The 22,596-nt window shown below is 37.6% G+C and overlaps 1 protein-coding gene across 1 annotated transcript in view; it reads right to left on the bottom strand.

Annotated features, from left to right (window-relative positions):
* LOC135468978 (slit homolog 2 protein-like) overlaps positions 1-22,596 on the bottom strand; it is a 100,361-nt gene that overhangs the window by 56,507 nt on the left and 21,258 nt on the right. The window contains 4 exon segments of the mRNA XM_064747482.1: positions 211-282; positions 1,901-1,972; positions 4,968-4,981; positions 4,984-5,041. Coding sequence (XP_064603552.1) covers positions 211-282; positions 1,901-1,972; positions 4,968-4,981; positions 4,984-5,041 — 216 coding nt within the window.

Below are 22,596 nucleotides of genomic sequence, written 5' to 3'. Positions count from 1 at the left end.
TGTCCACTGCCACTATGTGGAAAGGACATCAGTCTTCATACAACTATCTTGATGCCTATATGTATTGGCTTCATCACAACCTTTTTTTCTGAGTTTAATCTGTACTGTGACACTTCTTACTTTAGCATAAAATACCTCAAGCAACTTTGTCTTTATTGTAATATCAGAAATAAAAATTGACTGTCACTGGGAAAAAATCTTGTTACTTACAAAACCCGTAATTTGGTCATCTGGGCAATAATACTTTGTGGAATGGTTGTTAAATTGTTCCGATTAACAGTTCTGTAAAACAAAAATCATGAACTGGTTGTATTATCAAATCTCTTTTTCACACCAATTTTTACCACACAGGCTGAAAAACTATACACGGTGCTATTTTTAGATCACTGAGTGAAAAGGCATATTTTAAATACACAGTGTAAATGACCCAAGGCTTGTTATCATCCTATGCGCAGCAATGCAGCCTCAATTAGGTATTTGTCCACATGCCACATTTACTCATGCAAGTGAGTTGCATAAAATCCATCAACTGATCACAAAGGCAAGTGATAAATAGGAATGATTTCCATGTAAACAGCAACTGCCTTGGGAAAAGTAACACCAACACCATTTTAAGCCATAATAGTTGGATTCAATTCCACTGGCACCAGGGTAAAAAAAACACTGAATCATTTAACAGGGCAATTTTTTTAATGTCACTGTATTCCCTGTAGGCCGAAGGCTATCAGCATAGTGCCCATTCATGTACTGACAAGAGGCAAATCCATATGACAACTTCACAGAACATCTGACCTTGACAATAAAGGTTATGCTCAAATTGCCAAAACAAATTTACACACTATTATTAAAATGCTAATTTCAAACAATTTTGTACCAGGTTTTTCCTCCTGGATTATGCACAAGTACTCTTAAGAGACACACAATGGAAATGCACAATGGATACTATTCTGTGCATTTATATTATATATTTGGAAAAAAACTGGCAGAAAAAGGATGCCTCAGTTGTATCTTTTCACTTCTACAGTCACGGTTTTTACACTGGTCACCGAACAAAAAATATAAAAGCAATTTTTTGGGTCAGTTTTCTTCATAACAATAAAACTGAACAGACATTATTTCTGACAAATGAATATGCTGACATATAGGAATCATCAGCACCTGGGAGTATGTGATAACAAGAATGCTATCATTAACAATGTTAAATTATGTCTCCAGCACACTTAAATACTGCAAAGTGTCTTGATATTACAATTTGAGCAATAGAGTTTTTCCTAATGCTCGAATGGCTATGTTCATAAAAAACCACCAAGTTGTTACATCAATACCCGGTGGATAAATTAGTAATACATGACACAGCTCAAACGTGTTGTGCTCTTGGAGATTGGAAACACTGGAACAGTACAAGGTAAATGACCCAAAATTTCACCCAATAAAGTGCCTTTCTAGGAGAAAATAAATGCACAAAAAAATGTCTTTTCCACTAAGATATATCATCCTACCTTTCAAACAAATCTCAAAAACAAAAATTTCTAAGATCAATAGAAATCTCAGAATTAGGCAAAATGGTCAATTTAGCCATGGGCCAAATTTCAGGTGATTCAGGTACATGTACTCTAGGCCAAGGCATGAGTTTTTGCCGTTCTGTGATGGCAATCCTTTGATGGATAAAATGATGTAGTGCTACAGCATGCAATTATACATGACAATGGATAGAGAGCTGGAACCTGCATCAAGTCTGACATGATAATTTGTTCAAGTTTAAGAAAACTTTCAAACTTTTAATTCCAAATACAGGAAACCCTACACAGTAACTCAATACATATACATGTAATTTATGACCCTATTATAATCAAGACACAATTATAATGTCAATATCTGCTACTCTGGCAATATGACTTACAATATTTCCATATGTATTAATCCTCGTAAAGCCGTCTCTGCTAAACAGGTGATTTCATTGTGGTCCAACTGTCTGCAAATAGAAAAAACAAACATATATGTAGAGATCACCAGAGAAAGGTAATGTTTTATATCTTGCATCTGTTCATAAAGACTGGTTATCACAAACTGATTTGCTTTGGTCATGTCAAGCTGGCTTCCCAGACATGTGCTCCTTACAGCACACCTCTCCCCAGCACGTGCAACAAATGGAATAAAAGTACTGCAATATGTGATGATAGCCAACCATTTTTACACATCCATCAGAAGCTGATACTTGTACATAATTGGTATTACCTCAATCTCATTTGTTTTACACATCTCCAAAGTTTACACACAGGTGTAATCTTTTTATACACTGTTTTTCTCTACAAACTTCTCAGTTCTACACAACTTCTTGAGGTTGGGGTCTTGGATTTAATCCCCAAAGCAACAAGATTAAAAAAAAAAAATCAAATCATGCTGAATTACTCCCTAATGCCATGCTATCTTTCCACAAGTGCCAGTGAACCTCCAAAATGAGCAAAGACGGTAGACACTTTATTACACTATCAAACTACCTGAATTAAGCCCAGGAAATGGTTGATCAAGGTAGAGTATGTCAGACTGTGGTAAGAGAGAATTGGTTTTAACACTATCTATCTGTTGTCTCATCAATGGATGTGGGCTGGTCGGTATCAGTGACTGTTTATAGGAAGCTCTGCTGAGACTAACCAAATGTAATCAGTGTCAAAATTGATGGATGACCTCAACTACAGTTAACACCTGTCTAATTGGGCAAATTATACATTTTTTATACAGCTTATCACGTCACTCAGTGCCACGGGCCTCCACAAAAAGGCAGGGCTTGTAGACATACAACAAAGGTGTTCAGAATGGATCAGGATGCTGATGCATAAATTACCAATAGATGGTAGATATATCCCCTTGCTGGGTCCCCCACACCATGGCAAGATTTCAGACAGAAAAACATTTACATGTGTGCTAAAATAGACTGCTGCAGTATCTACATCTATAATCAAATACATATAATCTTTATACAAAGCATTCATGATTTCTGAAAGGCACTAACTCAGCCATAACATCACCACTGTAAATGCTCTCATACCAGCAAAGCAGCAACCTTGTAAAATAGGCTCCAGTGCCAGTAGTTACAAGTCTGAAAAACTAACATTCAGGGCGCTATAAAAAAGAGAGTAGGAAAAGTGTAAAATGAAGGTTATTGTGGTGCCAGTCTGCACTCGTCCAGGCACGGTTTAGTGCAAATACTATAAAACCCAATAGTGCTTTATTTCATAAGACTGGACTGAGCTTCCTAACTTTGCCTTTGTCACCTCTTCTCATTATAACCCAAAAACCTCATCACTGCTTATGAAGCTTCAGTAAAGGCTTCAATGTAACATTATTTCCAAATTCAAACCTTGAAAGTGACCATTAATAATGAAAAATGGCCTAATATTCATATTGTATTTTAATATCATGAACATATGATGGTCAAACATACAAGCAGCTCACTTTGCCAGTCATTTACAAAGTGCTATCAGATATACATGTACATGTACAAATATGTGGTATGAAAATTGATGTGTCGTGATGGGCAAGTATTGCATCTATTTTACTCTGCATGATATTTGTATATCAGGGTAGCATATTTGTACTGGAAATATTATGATACTGATTGACAGTATCTTGATGACACATGTGGATTTTGTGGCATGGTTCATATCATTTGAATGGATGCATAAAGGGGATCTCTTATCAAGCTAGAAATGATTCAAAATATCGTTTGCAGCAGCATGTACCTACCATAAAAAAATCAATAAAACAAAGACCACCAAAAATTTTTCATCCCAAACTCCTTAATTTTCCGAATCAGGATACATGCACGGGTTAATGGTACATGTATGTCAATACATAGGTGCATTTCAAAATACCACTAACACGCAAATTGCTGAACTATTGAACTTTTCACCAAAACCCCACAAAGGTTTCTTTCTCCAAACATGATCTGAAAACCACACAGAGCAGTCCTGACCTTGCAATCATCAGGACAAGACTATATTACCGTAGTAACCAGCCAGGTACAATCTCAGCAAAAGCCAAGCTCAAAAGCTGGGGCTCTTGTGTGTACATATGGAAGGTATATCATACCAACAGTACCAGACGAAGTGCTCAAGCAAAAATGCCACCACGCCTCTAATTGAGGTAGTCAACGGTAATTTTTATTGTTATAGAGAAAGAGGTGAAATTTGTCATACGTCTAAGCCAAACACAGACATTGTTTGTGCACTTTGGTAATGTATTCATCGACATGAATCACTTTCCACAGAATTTCCCGCCATTTTGAAGAGCGCTACCCCCGCAGTGAAAGTAGGTACTGTACTGAACGCTGGGGGTCATCAGAGTACCAGTGGTATTACCCACAGATGAAGACTAGCATGATATTGACATTGTGGGTTGTTCAAGAAGCCGAACTTTAATGGAAGCAAGCTCAAGTCCAAGCCACTATGTTTGACTGTCAATATATTTAAAAACTCTCCAACAAAAAGCATACTTTAAACAGTATCCACACTACTATTTTATTCCCTTAGAGTATGCTCGACAAATGATAATGAAAAACCTGAATGCTTCATACAAGTGCAGATGTGCACAAAAATGGTTGGCACAAGCTACATAATACACTATGTTTACACAAAACTTCAAATTCATTTAGCTCACATCAATGTTATTTGCTATTAGAGGTGGAAGACATCTTGTACAAATTTGGCTAACTGAAAATCATATATTCAATCAATCGTCTGATCACACTGAAAAGCGCCATCACAGAAAACCACCATGAGAAAGGAAAATATATGTACAGAGCAGAGGTGATGAGCTGTACTTATTACTAAACAGATACAGAACCATAAAACATGTGACATGGAAATAAAAGTGTTAAGATCTAATTATTTAATCAAATTCTATTCAAACAGATACTTGCTACAAAATGTACTGTATTCAATAGCTAGATCTATCTATGATGTACTTACAGATTTTTCAGTAAAGGTTGCCCCCCTTTAGCATTTTTCTTCCAACTGTCCTCAGCCTATTAAAACTCAGATCCCTGAAAATAAAAACAAAGGAACATTAACCAATTTGGACAACCCATCCATTAAACACCAATAATAATCCACCCTATTGAATGTGTTCCCATTCAAACTTCCCAATTTAACGAAGGCGACACCAGCAGATATTACATTTTTCAGGTGGCTAATGTTGTACTTTTAAAGATACGTCCTGTGGTTAGTCAGGTTATTTTATTTCAAGCAACAATCGGTCATTTCAGATCCGATACATCCATATTCAGGTAAAAAAAAAAAAAGAATTCAGTATGATGAAACATGAGCATGAGGTACATGCACAGGCACACACCGACATGTAAGGCATAATCTACCAGCATTCACTGACAAGTGCACTTCATTTATGCAATAGGTATGTGAAAAAATATATGTAAGTATGGATAACTGTACCAGCAATTTCTGCATGTGAGCAACTATTAGAGAATTACCCACAGAACCTTGAAAATCTAGCAGGACTTTCCACAAAACAAATGACATGTAAATGACATGTGCAGGGTAAATATGGTTGGCATCAATGATGCTAGCCAAACACACATAACACACAGAGACTAACCCTATTTATAAGCTAGTGTCACTGTTGTGTTTTTACTGGATAATTAGCACGTTTACAATGTACCATATCACATTTCTATACAGCATGTACATGTACATATGTAGGTCTTCCAATAAATCAAGCAGTATATATGTGCATGGAAACATGAATTACAACAATCCCTACACATTGTAAAGTAGGAATTTGTTTTTCTTTTCCTTCGAAAATGCTATCCTTAAAGTTACATGGAATAGGGTACACATACTTGTTTCCTTTTCACAGCAACACATATAATTGTACAGAGAGTTTTCAACACTGTAATGGTGTTAGTGTGGAAAAGTAAACAGAAGTTGTTGGCTGAAGTGGGATCATTATCTGGTTGATTAGGCCTGTAAGCCAGCTGCTGATCAGAGATTAAGGGGCTGACAAACCTTAAGGTAAAGAAGGACCAGCAAAAGGCACACCTGTGAAGGCCATAAGGGGCACACTCAAGCGATCCCCAGGCCTCCCCCAATTACTTATCTTCCCAGGCTATTCATTGGGGATCAGTGGTCCATGTAAAAAAAGGTTTCCCCAAGTTTTAGCCTTTCACTAGCCAGACTGCTCTGATTGTGCATCTAGGTTGTTAATGGGAGGGTTAGTTTAAGGGTGTCCAGTCTTGCTTAGCAGTGGTCAGTCAGTATCAGTCATCAATACTGCTGAGTGGTCATCATTGGTGCATGTCCTACTCAAGAAAACTTTACAACACAGCTGTGATGTCCAGTACAAAAGGACACTGACAGCTATTGTCCTGGCTGGTTCATGCTGAACTTCATTGTATCAATGCCATATGTGTATTCCCATTCTGTTTTATCTGTCAGTCAAAGAGCTAATACAGACAAAGTGTGATACATGCCATTCTTTTACCTACCTTAGACACTTCTTAAATTTTTTTTTTTAACTTCTAACACATCCCTTACCCTTAAAAGGTGTACTGGAGGTATACTTCAGGTACATCTGAGGTGTACCATTGGGGTGTAGCTTTTCTTAACTGTGTGTATAAAGTGTAGCTGAGGGTGTATTGAAGATGTATCTGAGAAACTGCAAATTATGCAAATTAGTACCCCAAGAACACCCATAGTAATGTAATATTACTGTAATAATGTAATATTAAGTGAAAAATAAGCCTAAGGTATACCTGAGGTACAACTGAGATATAGCTGAGATACATGCTTATAGGCAAAGTGGATGTACACTGTTCTTACTTTTATTTTGATAGAAAACAAGCCCAAAGCACTTAAATATGTATAAATTATAGATAAATTTAAGTTTGTAAGTGCATGCAAAAAAATGGCTGAGGTGTACCTGAGTTACACGATTATAATTAAATTATAGTTAAATTATAATCAAAAACTCTCCAAGTTTCTAAGGTGTACCTGAGGTACATCACTGATTTTTTCAACTTTCAAAGTTTCTATGGTGTACCTGAGGTACATCTTCTCAGTGTTGATTTTTTTTCAAAGTTGCTGAGGTGTATTTGAGGTACATTATCTTGAGTTCAAAAAACCGTTCACACACTCCTAAAGTTTCTAAGGTGTACCTGAGGTACATCTTCCAAGTGATGATTTTTTTCAACGGTCCTGAGGTACATCTTAGGTAAAGGCATCTGGCTGGAGTGTACTTGAGGCACAGTGCACCTCAGATAAGATAGATGGAGTATGCACCTCATCTATACCCCACACTAAAATGTACCTGAGGCATACACCCCCACATACACCTCATCTATACCTCACATTGAGGTGTCTGTAAGCGATATCGTGATTATACCCCAGAGTAGGAAGTTGGGCTGGGGTTGAGGTACGCTTAACAATCAGGTAATATTTATGTAATTAAAACAGCCTTATACGTGGTAAGTTTTGAATTCTCCCCCTCCCCCCCCCCCCCACACACACACAAAGGAAACTCAAACACTTTATACTGATGCATACATATGAATTTTTTGAAAGAAAATGGTTGTTACCTTTGGCCCTAAAGTGAGACAACAGAATACCCCACATACCTGTAAACTAATCACAGTTGAAGAAAAACTACCATTTAATTAAGAACACAGGGAGAGGTACAAATTGTACACAATGCAGACAGTCCACATTACAAAACCTGTTTTATTCCCCTATACAAATATGAAATACATTAAAGGTCAAAATCTACATGTAAAATGTATCCTATTATCACTTTATATGTGTAGCAAAGTTTACACCGAAGTCCACACACTATGTACATATATACATGTATATAGGTCTGTTGTCATCAACTTTAACACCCATCCACTAGCTGTTACAAAGTAAACACTGGCCACCACAACTGCCAGCCTGGATGAACTGGATTCAGGTAACACCGGAAATCTCAGGTACTGACCAAATGAGTAAAGTGATCGAGATAGACTTAAATCTGAAGCGCAGGAGATTATGATAGCTTTGATGAAAAGCCTCAGCAAGCCATGTCAATATCAGGTAGAAGTGGGCAGAGAAAGGTGTCCACCTTGATTAATGAACACCTGCATCTAGCCAGCCCAGTTCTCAAGGGTACAGATTCAAGGGAACAATGGCAGGGTTAGAGGCACAATCCAATCTAAGGCCCTTCTCTGACCATCGGACCAGTGGTCATCCCTGTCCAGCCCACCTTTTTTACAAAAAAGGGCTGAAAGTCTGTCCTGAACAAATTTGCTAAAAGTCGGGGAATGGAGGCATTTATTCTGCAAGGTGGGCAATCAGTTGACTTTGTCATGGTACCTCCATGATTAACATTGTCCCTTCTAAAAGGTCTAATTCAAGATACTTAATTATTTATTTGCTCACTTAAGCTACAAGCACTCAATTTACGGAAATCGTCGGAGAGCTAGTCAGAAATTACATTCCACACCAAGATTATCTATTGCCATGTCAATAACCACAAATTTAATTCATGCAAATTTGCTAAGATGGAATTTCACACTAAATTCCACCAGCTGAAATAGGAAAGTCTGTAAAGCACTCTCTCAATTCACCTGCTACATATTCATGTGGTCTGCCATCTCGTGATTTGCATGTCTTTGTCATGGTAGTCACAGGACATATGTGTATGAGAATCCACTTACATCATGAATTATACAATATAGTAATGGTGTTCAACATGCTAGGGCATTCCTCAGGAAAGCACAGTATCGTGGCAAAATGCACATTAGAGGGACCAACAAAGTGTTCTGATCAAGATAATGAACCTGTCTGTACCAAATTCATGATTGCATACAAATAAATGAATCTCTGTCACTAATAGGTGAAAAACTAACACTAATATATATGTATTGTCATTTTACAGCAATACTTCTGCCTACAAGAGTTATTATTTGCCTGGCAGTTTGTAATAGAACAGGCAGACTGTGAGTCTAACAGATCACTGGAGGAGATAATCATGTCTATGCCTTGTTCCCGTGTCCTTTCTTATGCCTTTCTCTCCTGCCCTCACCCTCACGCCAGCAGGTTGATAACGGGACCTGATGTCTGGCTAAGGAGAGGTTATGGAGACAGGAAGATCATCAACATGCTGGACAAGGGCAGATCTGATCAGGGACATTGCTGCTGGTCACCTTGCACAGTATTCATCCAGCCCACCTCAGCGGAAACCCTCAAAGGGAAGATGATAGCATAGAAAGACCACTGGCGTTTTCTTATTGATCCTCAAGCATGACTAACACTGACGTCAGACAAGGATCTCACTCAGTCCAATCCTATTTTGTTCTTTTTTTTTAATTTTATTTATAGATGGTCACACATAACTAGGGAAACCACAACCCTGAAAGTTTTTATTTTGAGAGCGCACAAAAAATACATATATATTTCTATATCACTTTCAATGCAAGAACTAAAGTACAATAAAGTCTGTATTAATATGTATGTAGATGCAAGTCAGTATACATACATGTAAGAGGTTTGTTTAGGAGATAGGATGATATCCTACTGAAAAAATGTCAGCTTCAGCACCAACAAAAAAATATTCAATGACATTATTTTGCTCCTAAAAAGTCCCTTTAGGTCAAATGTTAGGTATAGTACAAGTGCATATAAATATGGGGTCTGCAATCAGATCTACATATATGTGAGACACCAAATAGAGTCATTCATATACATCCAGAAATTTCTTAACTTTCAAATAATATTTCACTTTGACCCATTAAGCCATAGGAAACACTACATAGTATTTTTAGAGAGATGAGTAATGCTTGAGCTACACATATTACAATATATACGACTGATGTACATGCATTCACTTCATCCCAAATGTTCTTCACCTCATTTCAAAGATGATGATGTCCCACTGACAAAATTTCAGGGTAGTCAGTGGCTTCCTGCTGACATGTTTGTGTACCTGTTCGGCATAACAAAAAAAAAAATCATTCCACAGCGGATGTTATCCCCAGAACAGGAAGCTGATCCACAGAACTGAAAGATCGGGCCCAATTTGTATCTACAGGTGTTGGGAGCGGAATGGCTAGTGGGAACTTCACACACGTGTCAGACTTCCACACATAGTTGCTGACTGAAGGCACAAGGGTGTTGATCTCTCATTTGTCCAGAGACTGACAAACTCTCTACAATGTGCTGGACTGAATTAAGCTGAGACTGCCCAGCAGATTGACAGTATCCTGTGTACTGACCAAAGGTCACTTCTGTGCTCCAACCAAGTTCTGACACATGGAAGGCATCTGAGCCACTTCTTGGAAAAAATACCACAACTCAAAGCTTACATATTCTGTTGATGGTTGAAAAAAACTGAACCATGCCCTATTTTTTTCTGCCAACTATAGACAGCAAATAGATGCAGTACAATCTGTTCCTACATAAACTGGCGTGCATACATGCACAGTATGTGTACATGTTTATTCACCAGTATCATACCCAATAACACATGCTATTCCATCTCTCTTCTAACATATTTGGGTATTTGTTAGTTATGGAGTCAAAGTTCCATTCAAACATTTGCAAATGTTAGGGAAATGGCTAAAATTGACTAAGTAACTTGATAAACTAGATTTTTTCTGGATGTATCTCTCTTCAAAACATGACGCCTGCTGATGAAACCAAACATGATATATGGACAAGCATGTAAACTGTCATAATCAGGAGGGCTAATTACATGTACAGTGGGCTGAGATACAGTGCACACACATAACATGTAGTCATCAACAAGCACAGAATTACATGTTTATGGTTCACCACTTCAAGTGAACCCTCACATTTCTCTAGAAAGGTACTGTTTCTGTATTTAAAGTGTGAATTAACTGAGGGCCGAAACTCGTCACATGTGTCAGGTGTATATATGTACCTTAAGATACATGCAAAGTTACTGATTCCACACCATTGCTTCAGTTTCTACATTTTCTTCACAAAAGCTGCCTTTAAGACTGAAAAATACATGTTATAAAATTCCAACATGAGGATAACATACTTTATGATGAAATATGCACATGTTCTTGGTTGATCTTGGTTGTACTTGATTAATCTGGATATACATACATGTACAGGAGTTACATGCACGTAGGTGGATGAATTGGTATGATGTATACAGTGTCCTTAATAGAGAATGGTACAGGTAGCACAATGTGTAGTCATAATAGTTAGCTCACCTTGTGGTGTTAAAATCTCACATGTTATAGGGAAACAAGCATCTACATAAATAAAACCTTTCTGACACCATCATTTATTTAACATTATCACAGAATTACTGTGATACTGTCCATATTCAAAATAACAATATTTTAATTTCAAAAATTCAATGGATTACAAGAGCAGCTACGAACTGTGAAATTATATACCTGATTACTATCTTCTATTTTACTCAATCAAAACTAGGGAATAATTCTAGAGTATGGCTTTAAAGAATAATCAAATAAATAAATTAATCATTAAGAAATTCTACACAATGCTAAAATAGTAGACAATACATAACTGTACAGCTGTGTTTTATGAGCAGTGTCTATACATGTATAAAACACATAATACATTAGTGGGACACCACATGCAGTTAGAGAAACATACAAGAGTGACAGAACCCCCACCGTTGGCAGCAAAACCATGCACATTCTCTCATATATTCTAACAAATTACCCATAGCCAACAAGAAGGCCATTTAGCTGGTATCAAGTCATACTGACAACCACCGACATTTTCTTGGCATGCTTTTCTTCCCAAATGCAATCGTTCCAACAAAATAACAGCACATGAATGAACCTGACTAGGGAGGCAGGCCATCATTTACCGAAATTGCAGCACCAGCTGAGTGATAACAAACTGAACTGCCACTAAACACAAACACTTGACGCAATGCCAATATGTGCAAGCTTGAATGCTGGCTTCAGACAGCTCTGAATCAGCCTGTACATGTCCTTTGCATAGGTAAAACATGTGCTCGGATGGAATGACTTTCTCCTGAATAATAGGACTGCCAATATCTTGATACAACCACAAGACACGTACACAGTGATATCTCACTTTAGACTGTAAAGGCAAATATGCCAATTCTATAAAAAATAGAAACTGAAAATAGAAAATTCATTATATCATATGAAGAACATGAAATTTCTACTGTTAAGAGTTAAAACTTATAATCGAAACACGTGTTGCTTATAACTTAAACATCCTTTGTACAAACGTAAAGCGAACAGTACTTCATACTTGTTTTATTACTGGCCATATACCAGAAGGCTTCATGCACCTGACTAATGATGTTTGCACATTGTGCATATGTAAATTTATGTTTCGACCATTTCCCCATACAGAACATAATCCAAGTTCCAGAACTGGGATGTAGGGCTACTAATGGAACTAAAAGCATGTAATATTCACACCCTTTTACCTTGAGTTTACTGGGGAAACAAACCCTTACACACACCTGTGAAATGTAAAGAGCTGGGTACACTCCTACCCCTGTGTGTGTGCATTTCACTGTATTGTCAAATTTACACAAAAGCCTTTCTCCATGTTTTGTCCAATTTTCCACTAGAGCGGTTTCTTCCAAATCTTATGCTTTTGCACTCCATGGCTCCATTGTGGTCAAGAGTAGTGGATTGCTTACTGCCTGTCAGTGCATGGATTAATTGCTCCCTGCCACTCATACACTCTTGAGCAACACTTACTTTTATATCACCCACCTGGACAAGACATCGAAAGGCTTCCACTGTAACTGAGATTTCTTTTCTAAGAGTGCAGATGTCTCACAAGCCAAAGAAACTATCTGTAAGAATTACACTACATGTATAATAATTATCACCAGCTACATGTACACCTGGTATTTCCTGACCAACCAATATCACAAATGAAAAGGCCAAAAGAAGATATGAAAAACAGTAAAAAAGCCAATACAAATCTAAGTTGACCTGACACTATGTAAAGTTTGAAAAATTCTAAAATTCATATTGGCCATAATACAAACTATTAGAAAATAGTTGCAGCACATTGTTGACTGTAGCTATGGCAATTCTCTCATAGCATGAAGAAGGCAGGTGGGTAGATGTTGTAATGACCCTGAGGCCACTCAAGTGGAGTTGTTAGCCCAGGATAATGACTGAAGCACAGACAGATCTGATGCCAGCATTGTCCCTAAGGATCAGCACCAATGACTGATGAACAATACATCTTCATATCAACCCATCTGCATAACAGTGAACCCTACTTCACTCCCCAAGGCCAATCGGACAATATATCAATGTTTCTCTACTTCTCCATGCTTTTTATCTTAAACAATTAATTTAAACACATTTTACCAGCCAAAATAACTCTGATTGGAACGATGTTGGATTTGTTTTATTTTGAGGATTATTTTGACTTTGTGAAACTGATACCATCATTCTAAAATTATTTCCTAAAATAGAATTCATTGACTTTCTTCATTTTATTTCTCAGAGTTAGGTACATGTAATCATAAAGATGAGACTTCAAAAAGAATCAAGTTTTCCCTAGCTCATCTTAAGCTTTGCGTGATTACAACATTAGTAGCACCTAAGATCTGTTAGTACATATCTGCTTTGGGTTTCACAAATAATGTATGCTGAAGGAAAATGTCTTCCTAACCAACAGTTATTAGTTATATTGTACAGGTGATGGAATTGTCAACCTAATGCCATTTTCTCTTAACAAAAATAGACTGATCCTAAAAACCATGCTGTTGCTTACATTTAAAGAGACCGGAAATGCATACTTTTTTCTGACAGATAGAGTATATTGTGTTAAGCTGGTTGATATCAAGTAACCGGCTCCAGTTACAATACAACTGAATGAAAGGCTGGTTCTAAAGGCTCATACCTGTCTTACCTTGGCATAGATCAAAGCAATCTACCTTCTTCCAAATTTGTCAACTAAGGTCAGTTTGAAAGGGGTAGGAAGACAAATGATGTACGATTTCCACAAATAAATTCCTAATGATATTGCTGATCTCTGGGTGTATGTGGTTATTCACGGGCACATAACATCAGAGAGTCTTCTAGAGCTGTACTGTCAACAAGAGGTATCGGTAAGTGACAGGAGCTCTGCCCGGTAATCAACTCCATCGTCAATCATTGACACACAAGTTTCTTAATTGACTGGACATTAGCTTGACGGCTCTGATGGAACATGTACATGATTGTGCGGCTTATCCCTGTAAAAGTTTGCAGCAATGGTCCTTTATTTCTTTTTGCGAGTTACTTTGTCAAAAAAGATGGTACAACATGCTCTCCTGCTGCTTTCAGTCCACAATATTAGCCTGACAACTACATTTTACTACATTTATTTCCATGGGCATTCAGAGTATGAGACTTACATTACATGAAGGCTCAATAAATACATAATGCTCATAGTATGTATCATGAATGTGATCCTATTCCATGCCAATAGACAGGTCTGCTAGTATCAATCTCTACAGTACTAAGCATAAGTTGCATATCTGTGAAATCTTGAAGTTCAAGAACCTGTAACTATAAGCTAGAGAATGCTCAAACACTAGAAGAGGTGCACATGTAGATAATGTGTCACTGATTCACAAAGACAGAAAAATATGTAAACAAAAGTGTAATAAATGTACGAGTGTCGACTTGAAGTATGTTTGAAAATTGCAAACACGAAATGTTAATTTGGGCAGGACAACCACAGGAGTGACCCAAGGAGTTATACGGAGTATTTTGTGTTCAAATGTGTACTGGTACATGTGATATAGCCCTATAGTAGCCACTTTGAGGAGTGCTACTAAACACCATGCATACACAGAGGATATTTATACAGGTCCATCTAGCTTTATGAAATGGTTTAATTGACATAGGAGAACAGAGGGGGCAGCTAGAGGTTATCGGGCGAGTCAACAGAGTCCAGACCCTGAAAAAAATGGGCTAAAAAGCCCACCTGGTGCCTGGGTAAATCTGCCTGTTAGCCTGAGCTGATGTCACAGAGATAAAGCAGAAGACACTTCAACTGGTCCAACAGTTCTCTACATTCAGATGTTCAACACTATTTACCTGGACTCATTAAGGAGAACTAATTAGCCCACCTGGAATTCTCAAAGTTTACCAGGTTGAACAATTCTTAAAGTCGCTCTGCAGTGTGTGCACACGAACATTGTTCATAAAATTTCTGGATGATTTAGTAGATTGAGGGTCAACAGCTTTTTATGTGGTGCACCCTGCAATGCAATAAACCTCTCAGACTGCTCTTCACTATCACAGGCTCTGACACTCCAGATTCAAGTGTGACTGTCACCAAATAGTTCCTTAGGTCAAACAGATAAACACAATGACTGAGGCAGATTTACTAGTAAAGGAAGAGTTCCGGAAAGCTGCAGTTTGAGCTACACTGTATATAAGTTATATAGACCTCTTTTGCTCACGTATATACGTCACTCTATCCAACTGTCATAAAAATAAAACAGTGGGTTCTTAGACATCAAAAGTTCCTGTGGTGATAAGTTCATTTTGATCCACAGAAACTTTAGAGGAAATATGAAAATGAATACATATAGTATCACAAATGTATCATAAAAATGAGAAAGGGGATGTCACATAAGAGCTCATCAACAGCCTACCGACATGTAGAAGGGTGCATAATTTTAAAAAGCTCTAGTTTCATAACTGGCATGTTTAATAATAGCCTATAAAAATTACAACGTGCACGTACATTTCATTCAAAAACAAACATTTGTTATCATGATCTCATCATCGACAAAAATTATGACAACACCAACTCAGAGGTGAAATATGCATTCCAATAACTTTGTACAGTACATACTGTGTTGTACAATACAGACTGTTAAAAAAAGCAAGTAGCAAGGATTAATGTTAAAAAGCTATTCCAATTAAACCAGGAAGAAAGGAAATCTTGAATAATGCCAGTAAGACAACTAGGGTAGTGTAAAGCGACAGCAAGATCTGGATTCAAGTATAAGATTTATAGACTTACTGTGCTGTGTGAATGAACTTTTAAGGGTACCAGTAACAACTCGTTCAGATTTTAATATCAGGGGCAATAAAAAATGGAGATCCAAGTGTTTTAATAAAGCAAGCAGGGTATATTTAACCAGACTGCTGGTAAGTGTTGTTTAATAAAGATCAATGTAAATTTACTTCTTTTCTTGCTTTTCCTTTTTTCTCTTTTATGATAAGTTGATCCATCTGGCATCGTTTGTGTTTATATAGGGCAATACACATGTACCAGAGGTGGACAAAATGTCATGTTTGACAAGCGCTTGAGCTCAAATCATCCAATAATATCTTCCGTCGGGTAATTTGTGGCCAAAGGGAAAATTGGGTGAACTGTGTTGGAAATGGGCTTGTTTTGGGCTGGGTATTTACAAACTGGTTTTGCTATGAAGGCTGATAATCAGAGCTGTCATCCACCCTGTGTGTCAACAAGCAGTTAATATGGAAACTACCTCCAACCACTTCCTCTCCCTACCAGTCAGCCTAATCAGCAGTCAGTCTCACACTAGGTGAGCCTTTATCACCCAGTCTTAGCGCCACATTCATCATATCATATGGGAGCATTTTGTTTTCATCTCTGACATTTCATGGCTATCCAGTGTGGAAGTTCATGGCTTGTATCCTGTGTATTACCACATCAAATACATAAGCATCCCACTGATGCTTTCCAGACCAAAGATAAACACGACCCATCAACTTGATTTAATACTGTATCTTCCACTATCCAAGGCATTCTGACTTATAGCAACCATGGTGGTATATTTTATCCCACTTTATCCATAACTTATGAGATTCCTTCTGTAAGTGTCAAGACATCGCCTTTAGACTAATTTACCACATGCAAAACAAGCATTTTAGTGCCACATTTAAGATGGGACTCACTCAGCTCTGAACCTGATCATGTACATATACAGCTCTGGCAGCAAAATTTGACCAGTTTTCTTCTCACCAACAGCAAAGTTAAAAGCTTGTCTTTATTAGATATAATATGATGCAGTCTTCTATTTTACAAAGCTAATTACAGCCATCTGCTGGAATCCGATTCAAACTGTCTGATCACTAACAACCTGTCTAAAATTACTTACTTTATCGATTTCATTTTCTGCCTCAGCAAAGAAGTTCAAAGTCATCTTCAATTATGTAAGGATTAAATTCTCTTAGGAATATAAATACACCTAAGACACCTTATCAACCATCACATTACTGCTAAAACTGTTTGATCATGTCTACTTGCATGCAGTCATGTAGAATCAGGAAATATTTTTTATAATTAAATATGTCACTTTAACACCCATGATGACACTTTCAATTAAATATGCAAATACACAGGGAGATGCCGGCATATGTCAAATGAATTTTTTTATCTTGCAAAAAAATGTGGGAAAGATCCTGTGTTAGGGAAAATTGCACTCAACATGATACATAAGGCACATGTAGCCAGCTCAGGCTGGGTGACCTTGCTGGATAAAAAGCCTGGAATTGGGATCATAAACTGGATACAAATTTCTCAATGAGAGCATGGAATGCAATCTGTCTTCAGCAGTGTTCCCATCACTGAGCTTTGGACAGAGTGAATTGTTTGAGCCCAGGCTGCCATCATCTGGAGAGAGGACAGCTAGCGATGGGTCACTGCCAGAATACCTGCGCACTGCCATCCACTGTTCATTCATAGGAGGGAATAGCAGGACAGGCTCAGAGCTTCTGACACAAACTGTAATGTGTGAGAGAGTGGCACACAGCCCAGATAAAAGAGCTGAACTGTTTCAACAAGTGTACGTGTGTGCTTCACTTTATTTTCTCACACATAGCTCTCTGATCTGGGACACTTTCCTACTGTCACAGCCACCCACTGGAAAGTACACAACTGCAATGTTTAATATCTGTACATGTATATTGCCACCGTGGAAACTGTACACATACTACAACCGCCTATATCAGTTAATCTATTTTATTGGGGGTTGGAAAGTAGCGGTGAGATTTTTTTTAGGCAGCAGGCAGCCCAGGTACTTTTGCCCCATTTCATAACTGAGTGCAGCCATGACACCAATGGATTCAGATGTCATATTCCCTAGCCCACATGGTCTCCACACTCTCGTCCACATGCCTAAAGACGGTCTGCAAACCATCAAGTGTTTAAAGACAGATTTTGGATAAACTGAGCCAACATCATGTGGTAACTTTGTTTCAGTATCACACATTGTATTTACATGACCATAGGGGTAATACCAGGCTCGGGTAGGCGGAATGGATTGGAGTCTGTTTTCTGTACACAACACAAACCCAGCCTAGAGGTGTATATTTTACTTTTTATGTCCAGACATAAAACATCTGGTTGGATCTTGTATATAGTCTTTCTATAACAGATTGTGTTTGTTTTTGCCTTCACCAGGCTGCCCAAAGCCATAAAATATGGGTCTGGTTCACCAGTCTGTGTTTGGAGGAAGCTTTTACATGGCATGTCAAATGACAATCTATTGAAGCTTTATTATAAACAACCTGCCATGGAATTGAGACTTCATATTGAAGTTGAGACCAGGCAATGTCTTTGAGAGAGAAGGAATGTTTATATCTGTGTAAAGGTGTAGAATATAGCTTGTGGAAGAGGCAACTGTGGGAGAGAGTTAGCCAACTTTACACAATATTGGTATTAATCTATTCAATGACTTTCAAGGCAATTCAGGTTAATGTAATCTAAAAATTAAATTTCACATATGTCTGGCTACATTATTGCAGAAAATTTAACTTTGTCTATTTTGTACTCCTTCATTTACTCCATGACCAGCAGCAATATTTTCCATTGTTTTTTTTTCTTTTCTGTTTTTTTTTTTTTTTTGGTCTGACATCAATGTGAAGATGTGGACAACGTTTTGGACTTTTATGGAGTACCTTATCATAGTGACTATACATGTAGCTTGCATGGACAGCTAGATGCGAATATATGTCAAAGCTTTAACCATTAGTCTAAGTGTCAATCCCACACATTCCTTCTCCTTAATTACCATTCTGTTAAGAAAGTTGTCATTCTGCTCACATAAAATAGCATAATTCTCTGCTTAAAGAGCCATAAATTTGACCCATTGCTTGAACCTCTATTTAATCCAATCTCCTTTTTAACAACTGTCACCTCCCTGTCAAGGAACACAGCCTAAAAAATGTCACCAACTGACCTTAGTTCTTAAGCCTATTGGGAGACACATTTATGTATTCTTACAGCAGGCTGGGGAGCAGTCAGAACACTTAGTATAGTGCTTCTAGGCCTTTTCTTGCTAGACACAATACCATAGGAGCTGTCAGTCAGTCAGGCAATATCAAAAAGGTTTATCAGCTGTGTAGAGACCCACAGTACATCCCTGATAGTGCCTGTATATTTATACACATACATGCACATAGTCACACAAATAACACAGGACCACAGAACACACTCGACCAACACTGCTACTCTCAGGTGGGCGGGAAAAATTACCTGCAGGTATAACTCAAGTCGAAAAATACTTTGTGTTTGCTGGATTCCTCCAGATTTTTTGACACAATACATGTACCTGTACACCATACTTAACAACTCTACACTCAAAAGATAATCATAAACCTGTACTATTTGCACAATATATACCACATTTTTATTACATTATCAAGACATGTTTCAGTATTACAGAAACAATAAGTGTCTTGCATAGTTTGCTGTTCATGTACTTGAGACTAGAATAAATAAAGCAACCAAAAAATGGCAGCTGTATCCACAGCAGACAGGTAAAACCTTTCATTAAACCCACCTAACAATTTGTCTTACTTCATCTACCTCTCACACAGGTAAGTAATTAAGATAAATCTTCTGACAATTCAGCTTCCCACCCAGGTAATTTCCACTAAAATCTTTTCCACTCACAACCGACTTAGGACAAATAGGCCTTGGTCAGAAAACAAAGACACTTTTTCACAAAAGATACATACATGCATGTACACTCTCATCCCAGTGAAATCTAGGTACACATCTTTTCCATTTTCACCCTGTTTAAATTACCCTGCTATTTTACATTTGATACAAGCACACGTATTCATGGCTGCATGTCTCCTACACATTTCCACGGTACTGTGCCCATTTTGTTCTGAATCAAATTCAGGTTTATCAACTTTCTTTAACTTACAAGACACATCCTACATGTAAAATAGGTATTATAAATGTTAAAATATTAATGCTATCACCACTGAAGCTCATTTTTTGAACAGATTCAGTGTAAATCCTGTATATCGTGAATACACACCTGTAATTTGCTTTATGTTTCATATATACAATACACATAGCACATGTATAATTATTTTAGACAACACCATTGGCTATTTGATGCGTTAATTAATTTATCTCTTTGATTGTTGAAAGCTACAGTCTATCTAAAATATAAAAGTATTTTCACTTGCATATGAGTCCAGTGAGCATGCACATGGCCATTCAGTACACTACAAATCATTCATACATGTGCTGTAAGATGCATCCAATTTATCCACCAGAAACTAAACAGAGTGTGTGTTTGAACCCATGTCTGTTATATATTTACATATAAGTTTATAACTACAGTGCATATGCCCTTCCACATGTACTTGTACAGTGTATGCCTCAACCTGGTCTCTACATGTGTGCAAGTACATAGATGCAGATTGTTGTTGTATCTGTATGGCATACTTGTGCAGTGTACACCCAGGCATAATAGCTGCCCTGATACATGTTATACTGATGTAAGCCTAACTACCTGACATACCCGTATACCCTTGCCATAAACATGGTCTTATACATGGACAGCTCTGATACATATACTGGGGAAATTTAAAGAGCTTTCCCGTGTCTAAGATGGATGAGCTTGAGTGCCACAGGTTCACCAGTAAGTAGCAAACAGGTAGATATCACATTAGGAAATCCTCCCTTAAGAGGACTTCTGTCATCAAGTGTACAGAATAGACCAGGGCTTTATCTGGATAGCTCAAGACTCTAGTTTACACTCATCACACAAGGAATCTATTGCTGCCGCCGCCCTCTAACCCAGTATTTAAACCACCAGTACAAAAAGATTGAATAACTCTGAAAGTGTCATTTGTCAGATTAAATTCTTTCTCGGGGGGAATTTTATTGTGAGCTGAATCAACAATTTAATGCGATATGACTCTGACTACCATCAATCATTCTCCAACATGGCCAGATTTCAGCTGGATTCTTTGCTGTTATATTACAAATACAGAACTTACATGTATGTGGTACAAACAGTCAATGGACATAATTTATCACAAAATTTTATCCTACTATGCCTCAAATTGCCGTAATATTGGACACACACTGAGACCAAATATTAGAAATCTTTGAAACCAGTTACACCAGATATAATTCACATCTCTTGAGAGAAACTGAAATATAATAAGCACCAACCTATGTACAGGTACTTGTTTGCACTATAGCATACAGGTAAGAAAGTCTGAAATTATGTTTACAATAAGGAATCAACTGCAGCTGTGTAATCATAAAAATGGTAAATTGGGGGTATTGAGGTTGGGTAATAGAATCATTGGAGACAATTAGGATGATAAGGTACCATTTGCCAAGGAAATTTTTCCTGAAAAAATACACGGATACATTTATGTGCACCCCTCGATGTTGATTAGGGAATAAACCATAGCCAGAGGCAAGCCTTGTTTGTTTTTCTTACACATATAATTCCCATTGGTAGTTTTTTATCACCGAATTAAATAGGGGGAACACTTTATAATTAGGTCTGGGTTGAAGACTGACACTGCTCTTTAAGTCATTGAGACATCTGCACTAACTCTAAGCATATGAAGGCAGCCTTAATTCTGCGCCAACTGCTGGTGTCAGTGCCTATCATTGCAGTTTTTTTCACTGTTCTGATGTATAAAAGCCCTCATCTAATCCCATATGGATGTTGGTCATGCGCCTGTAAGCCCAGAGTTTGCCTGGAAATAGCTTGCCACCCAGACTGCCAGCACAGAGCTGGCCTTTATACTGCTGGCCCTGTAGAAGTCTGTCTTTACCTACATCAACAAATACCAGGAGTTCTCCCTTCTACTTCAACAATCTGCTCTCATAGAGCTGTGGCCTTCATAAATAGACAGATCATTACGGAAAATAAACATGCAGGTTCCAATGCTTCTCAGCAATAGATACATTCTCATGACTTCCAGGAATGGTTGTCCTTGCCAAAAAAACACTGGCTTGTCCAACAGCTACTTATTCCCAAGATGTAACACCAAATAATAGCAATGCATCTCATACCAATCAAACTATCATCAGAAAATTGGAATTTTTTCATAAACATCAGCATTTTTTTGTTGTTGTGTGGTTCTGGTGTATATCGTATAAAGGCGAGTTTTTCTCTGCACCAGATTAACCAACAAATCAACCAAAGAAACAGAAATTCCACAGAAAAAAGAACTGGATTTATGTACATCTACATGTACCAGCGAGATTCTAAATTAAAGAAACAAATCAAGCACATACTGCACATGCACATCTTAGCCATGTACTCTACAAAGAGAATAAAGAGAATTTAACTATT

The sequence above is a fragment of the Liolophura sinensis genome, chromosome 6 (assembly GCF_032854445.1).
Source record: "Liolophura sinensis isolate JHLJ2023 chromosome 6, CUHK_Ljap_v2, whole genome shotgun sequence".
Classification (NCBI taxonomy): domain Eukaryota; kingdom Metazoa; phylum Mollusca; class Polyplacophora; order Chitonida; family Chitonidae; genus Liolophura; species Liolophura sinensis.
The sequence above is the reverse complement of the archived record's forward strand: the minus strand, read 5'-3'. Positions and strand labels throughout refer to the sequence as shown.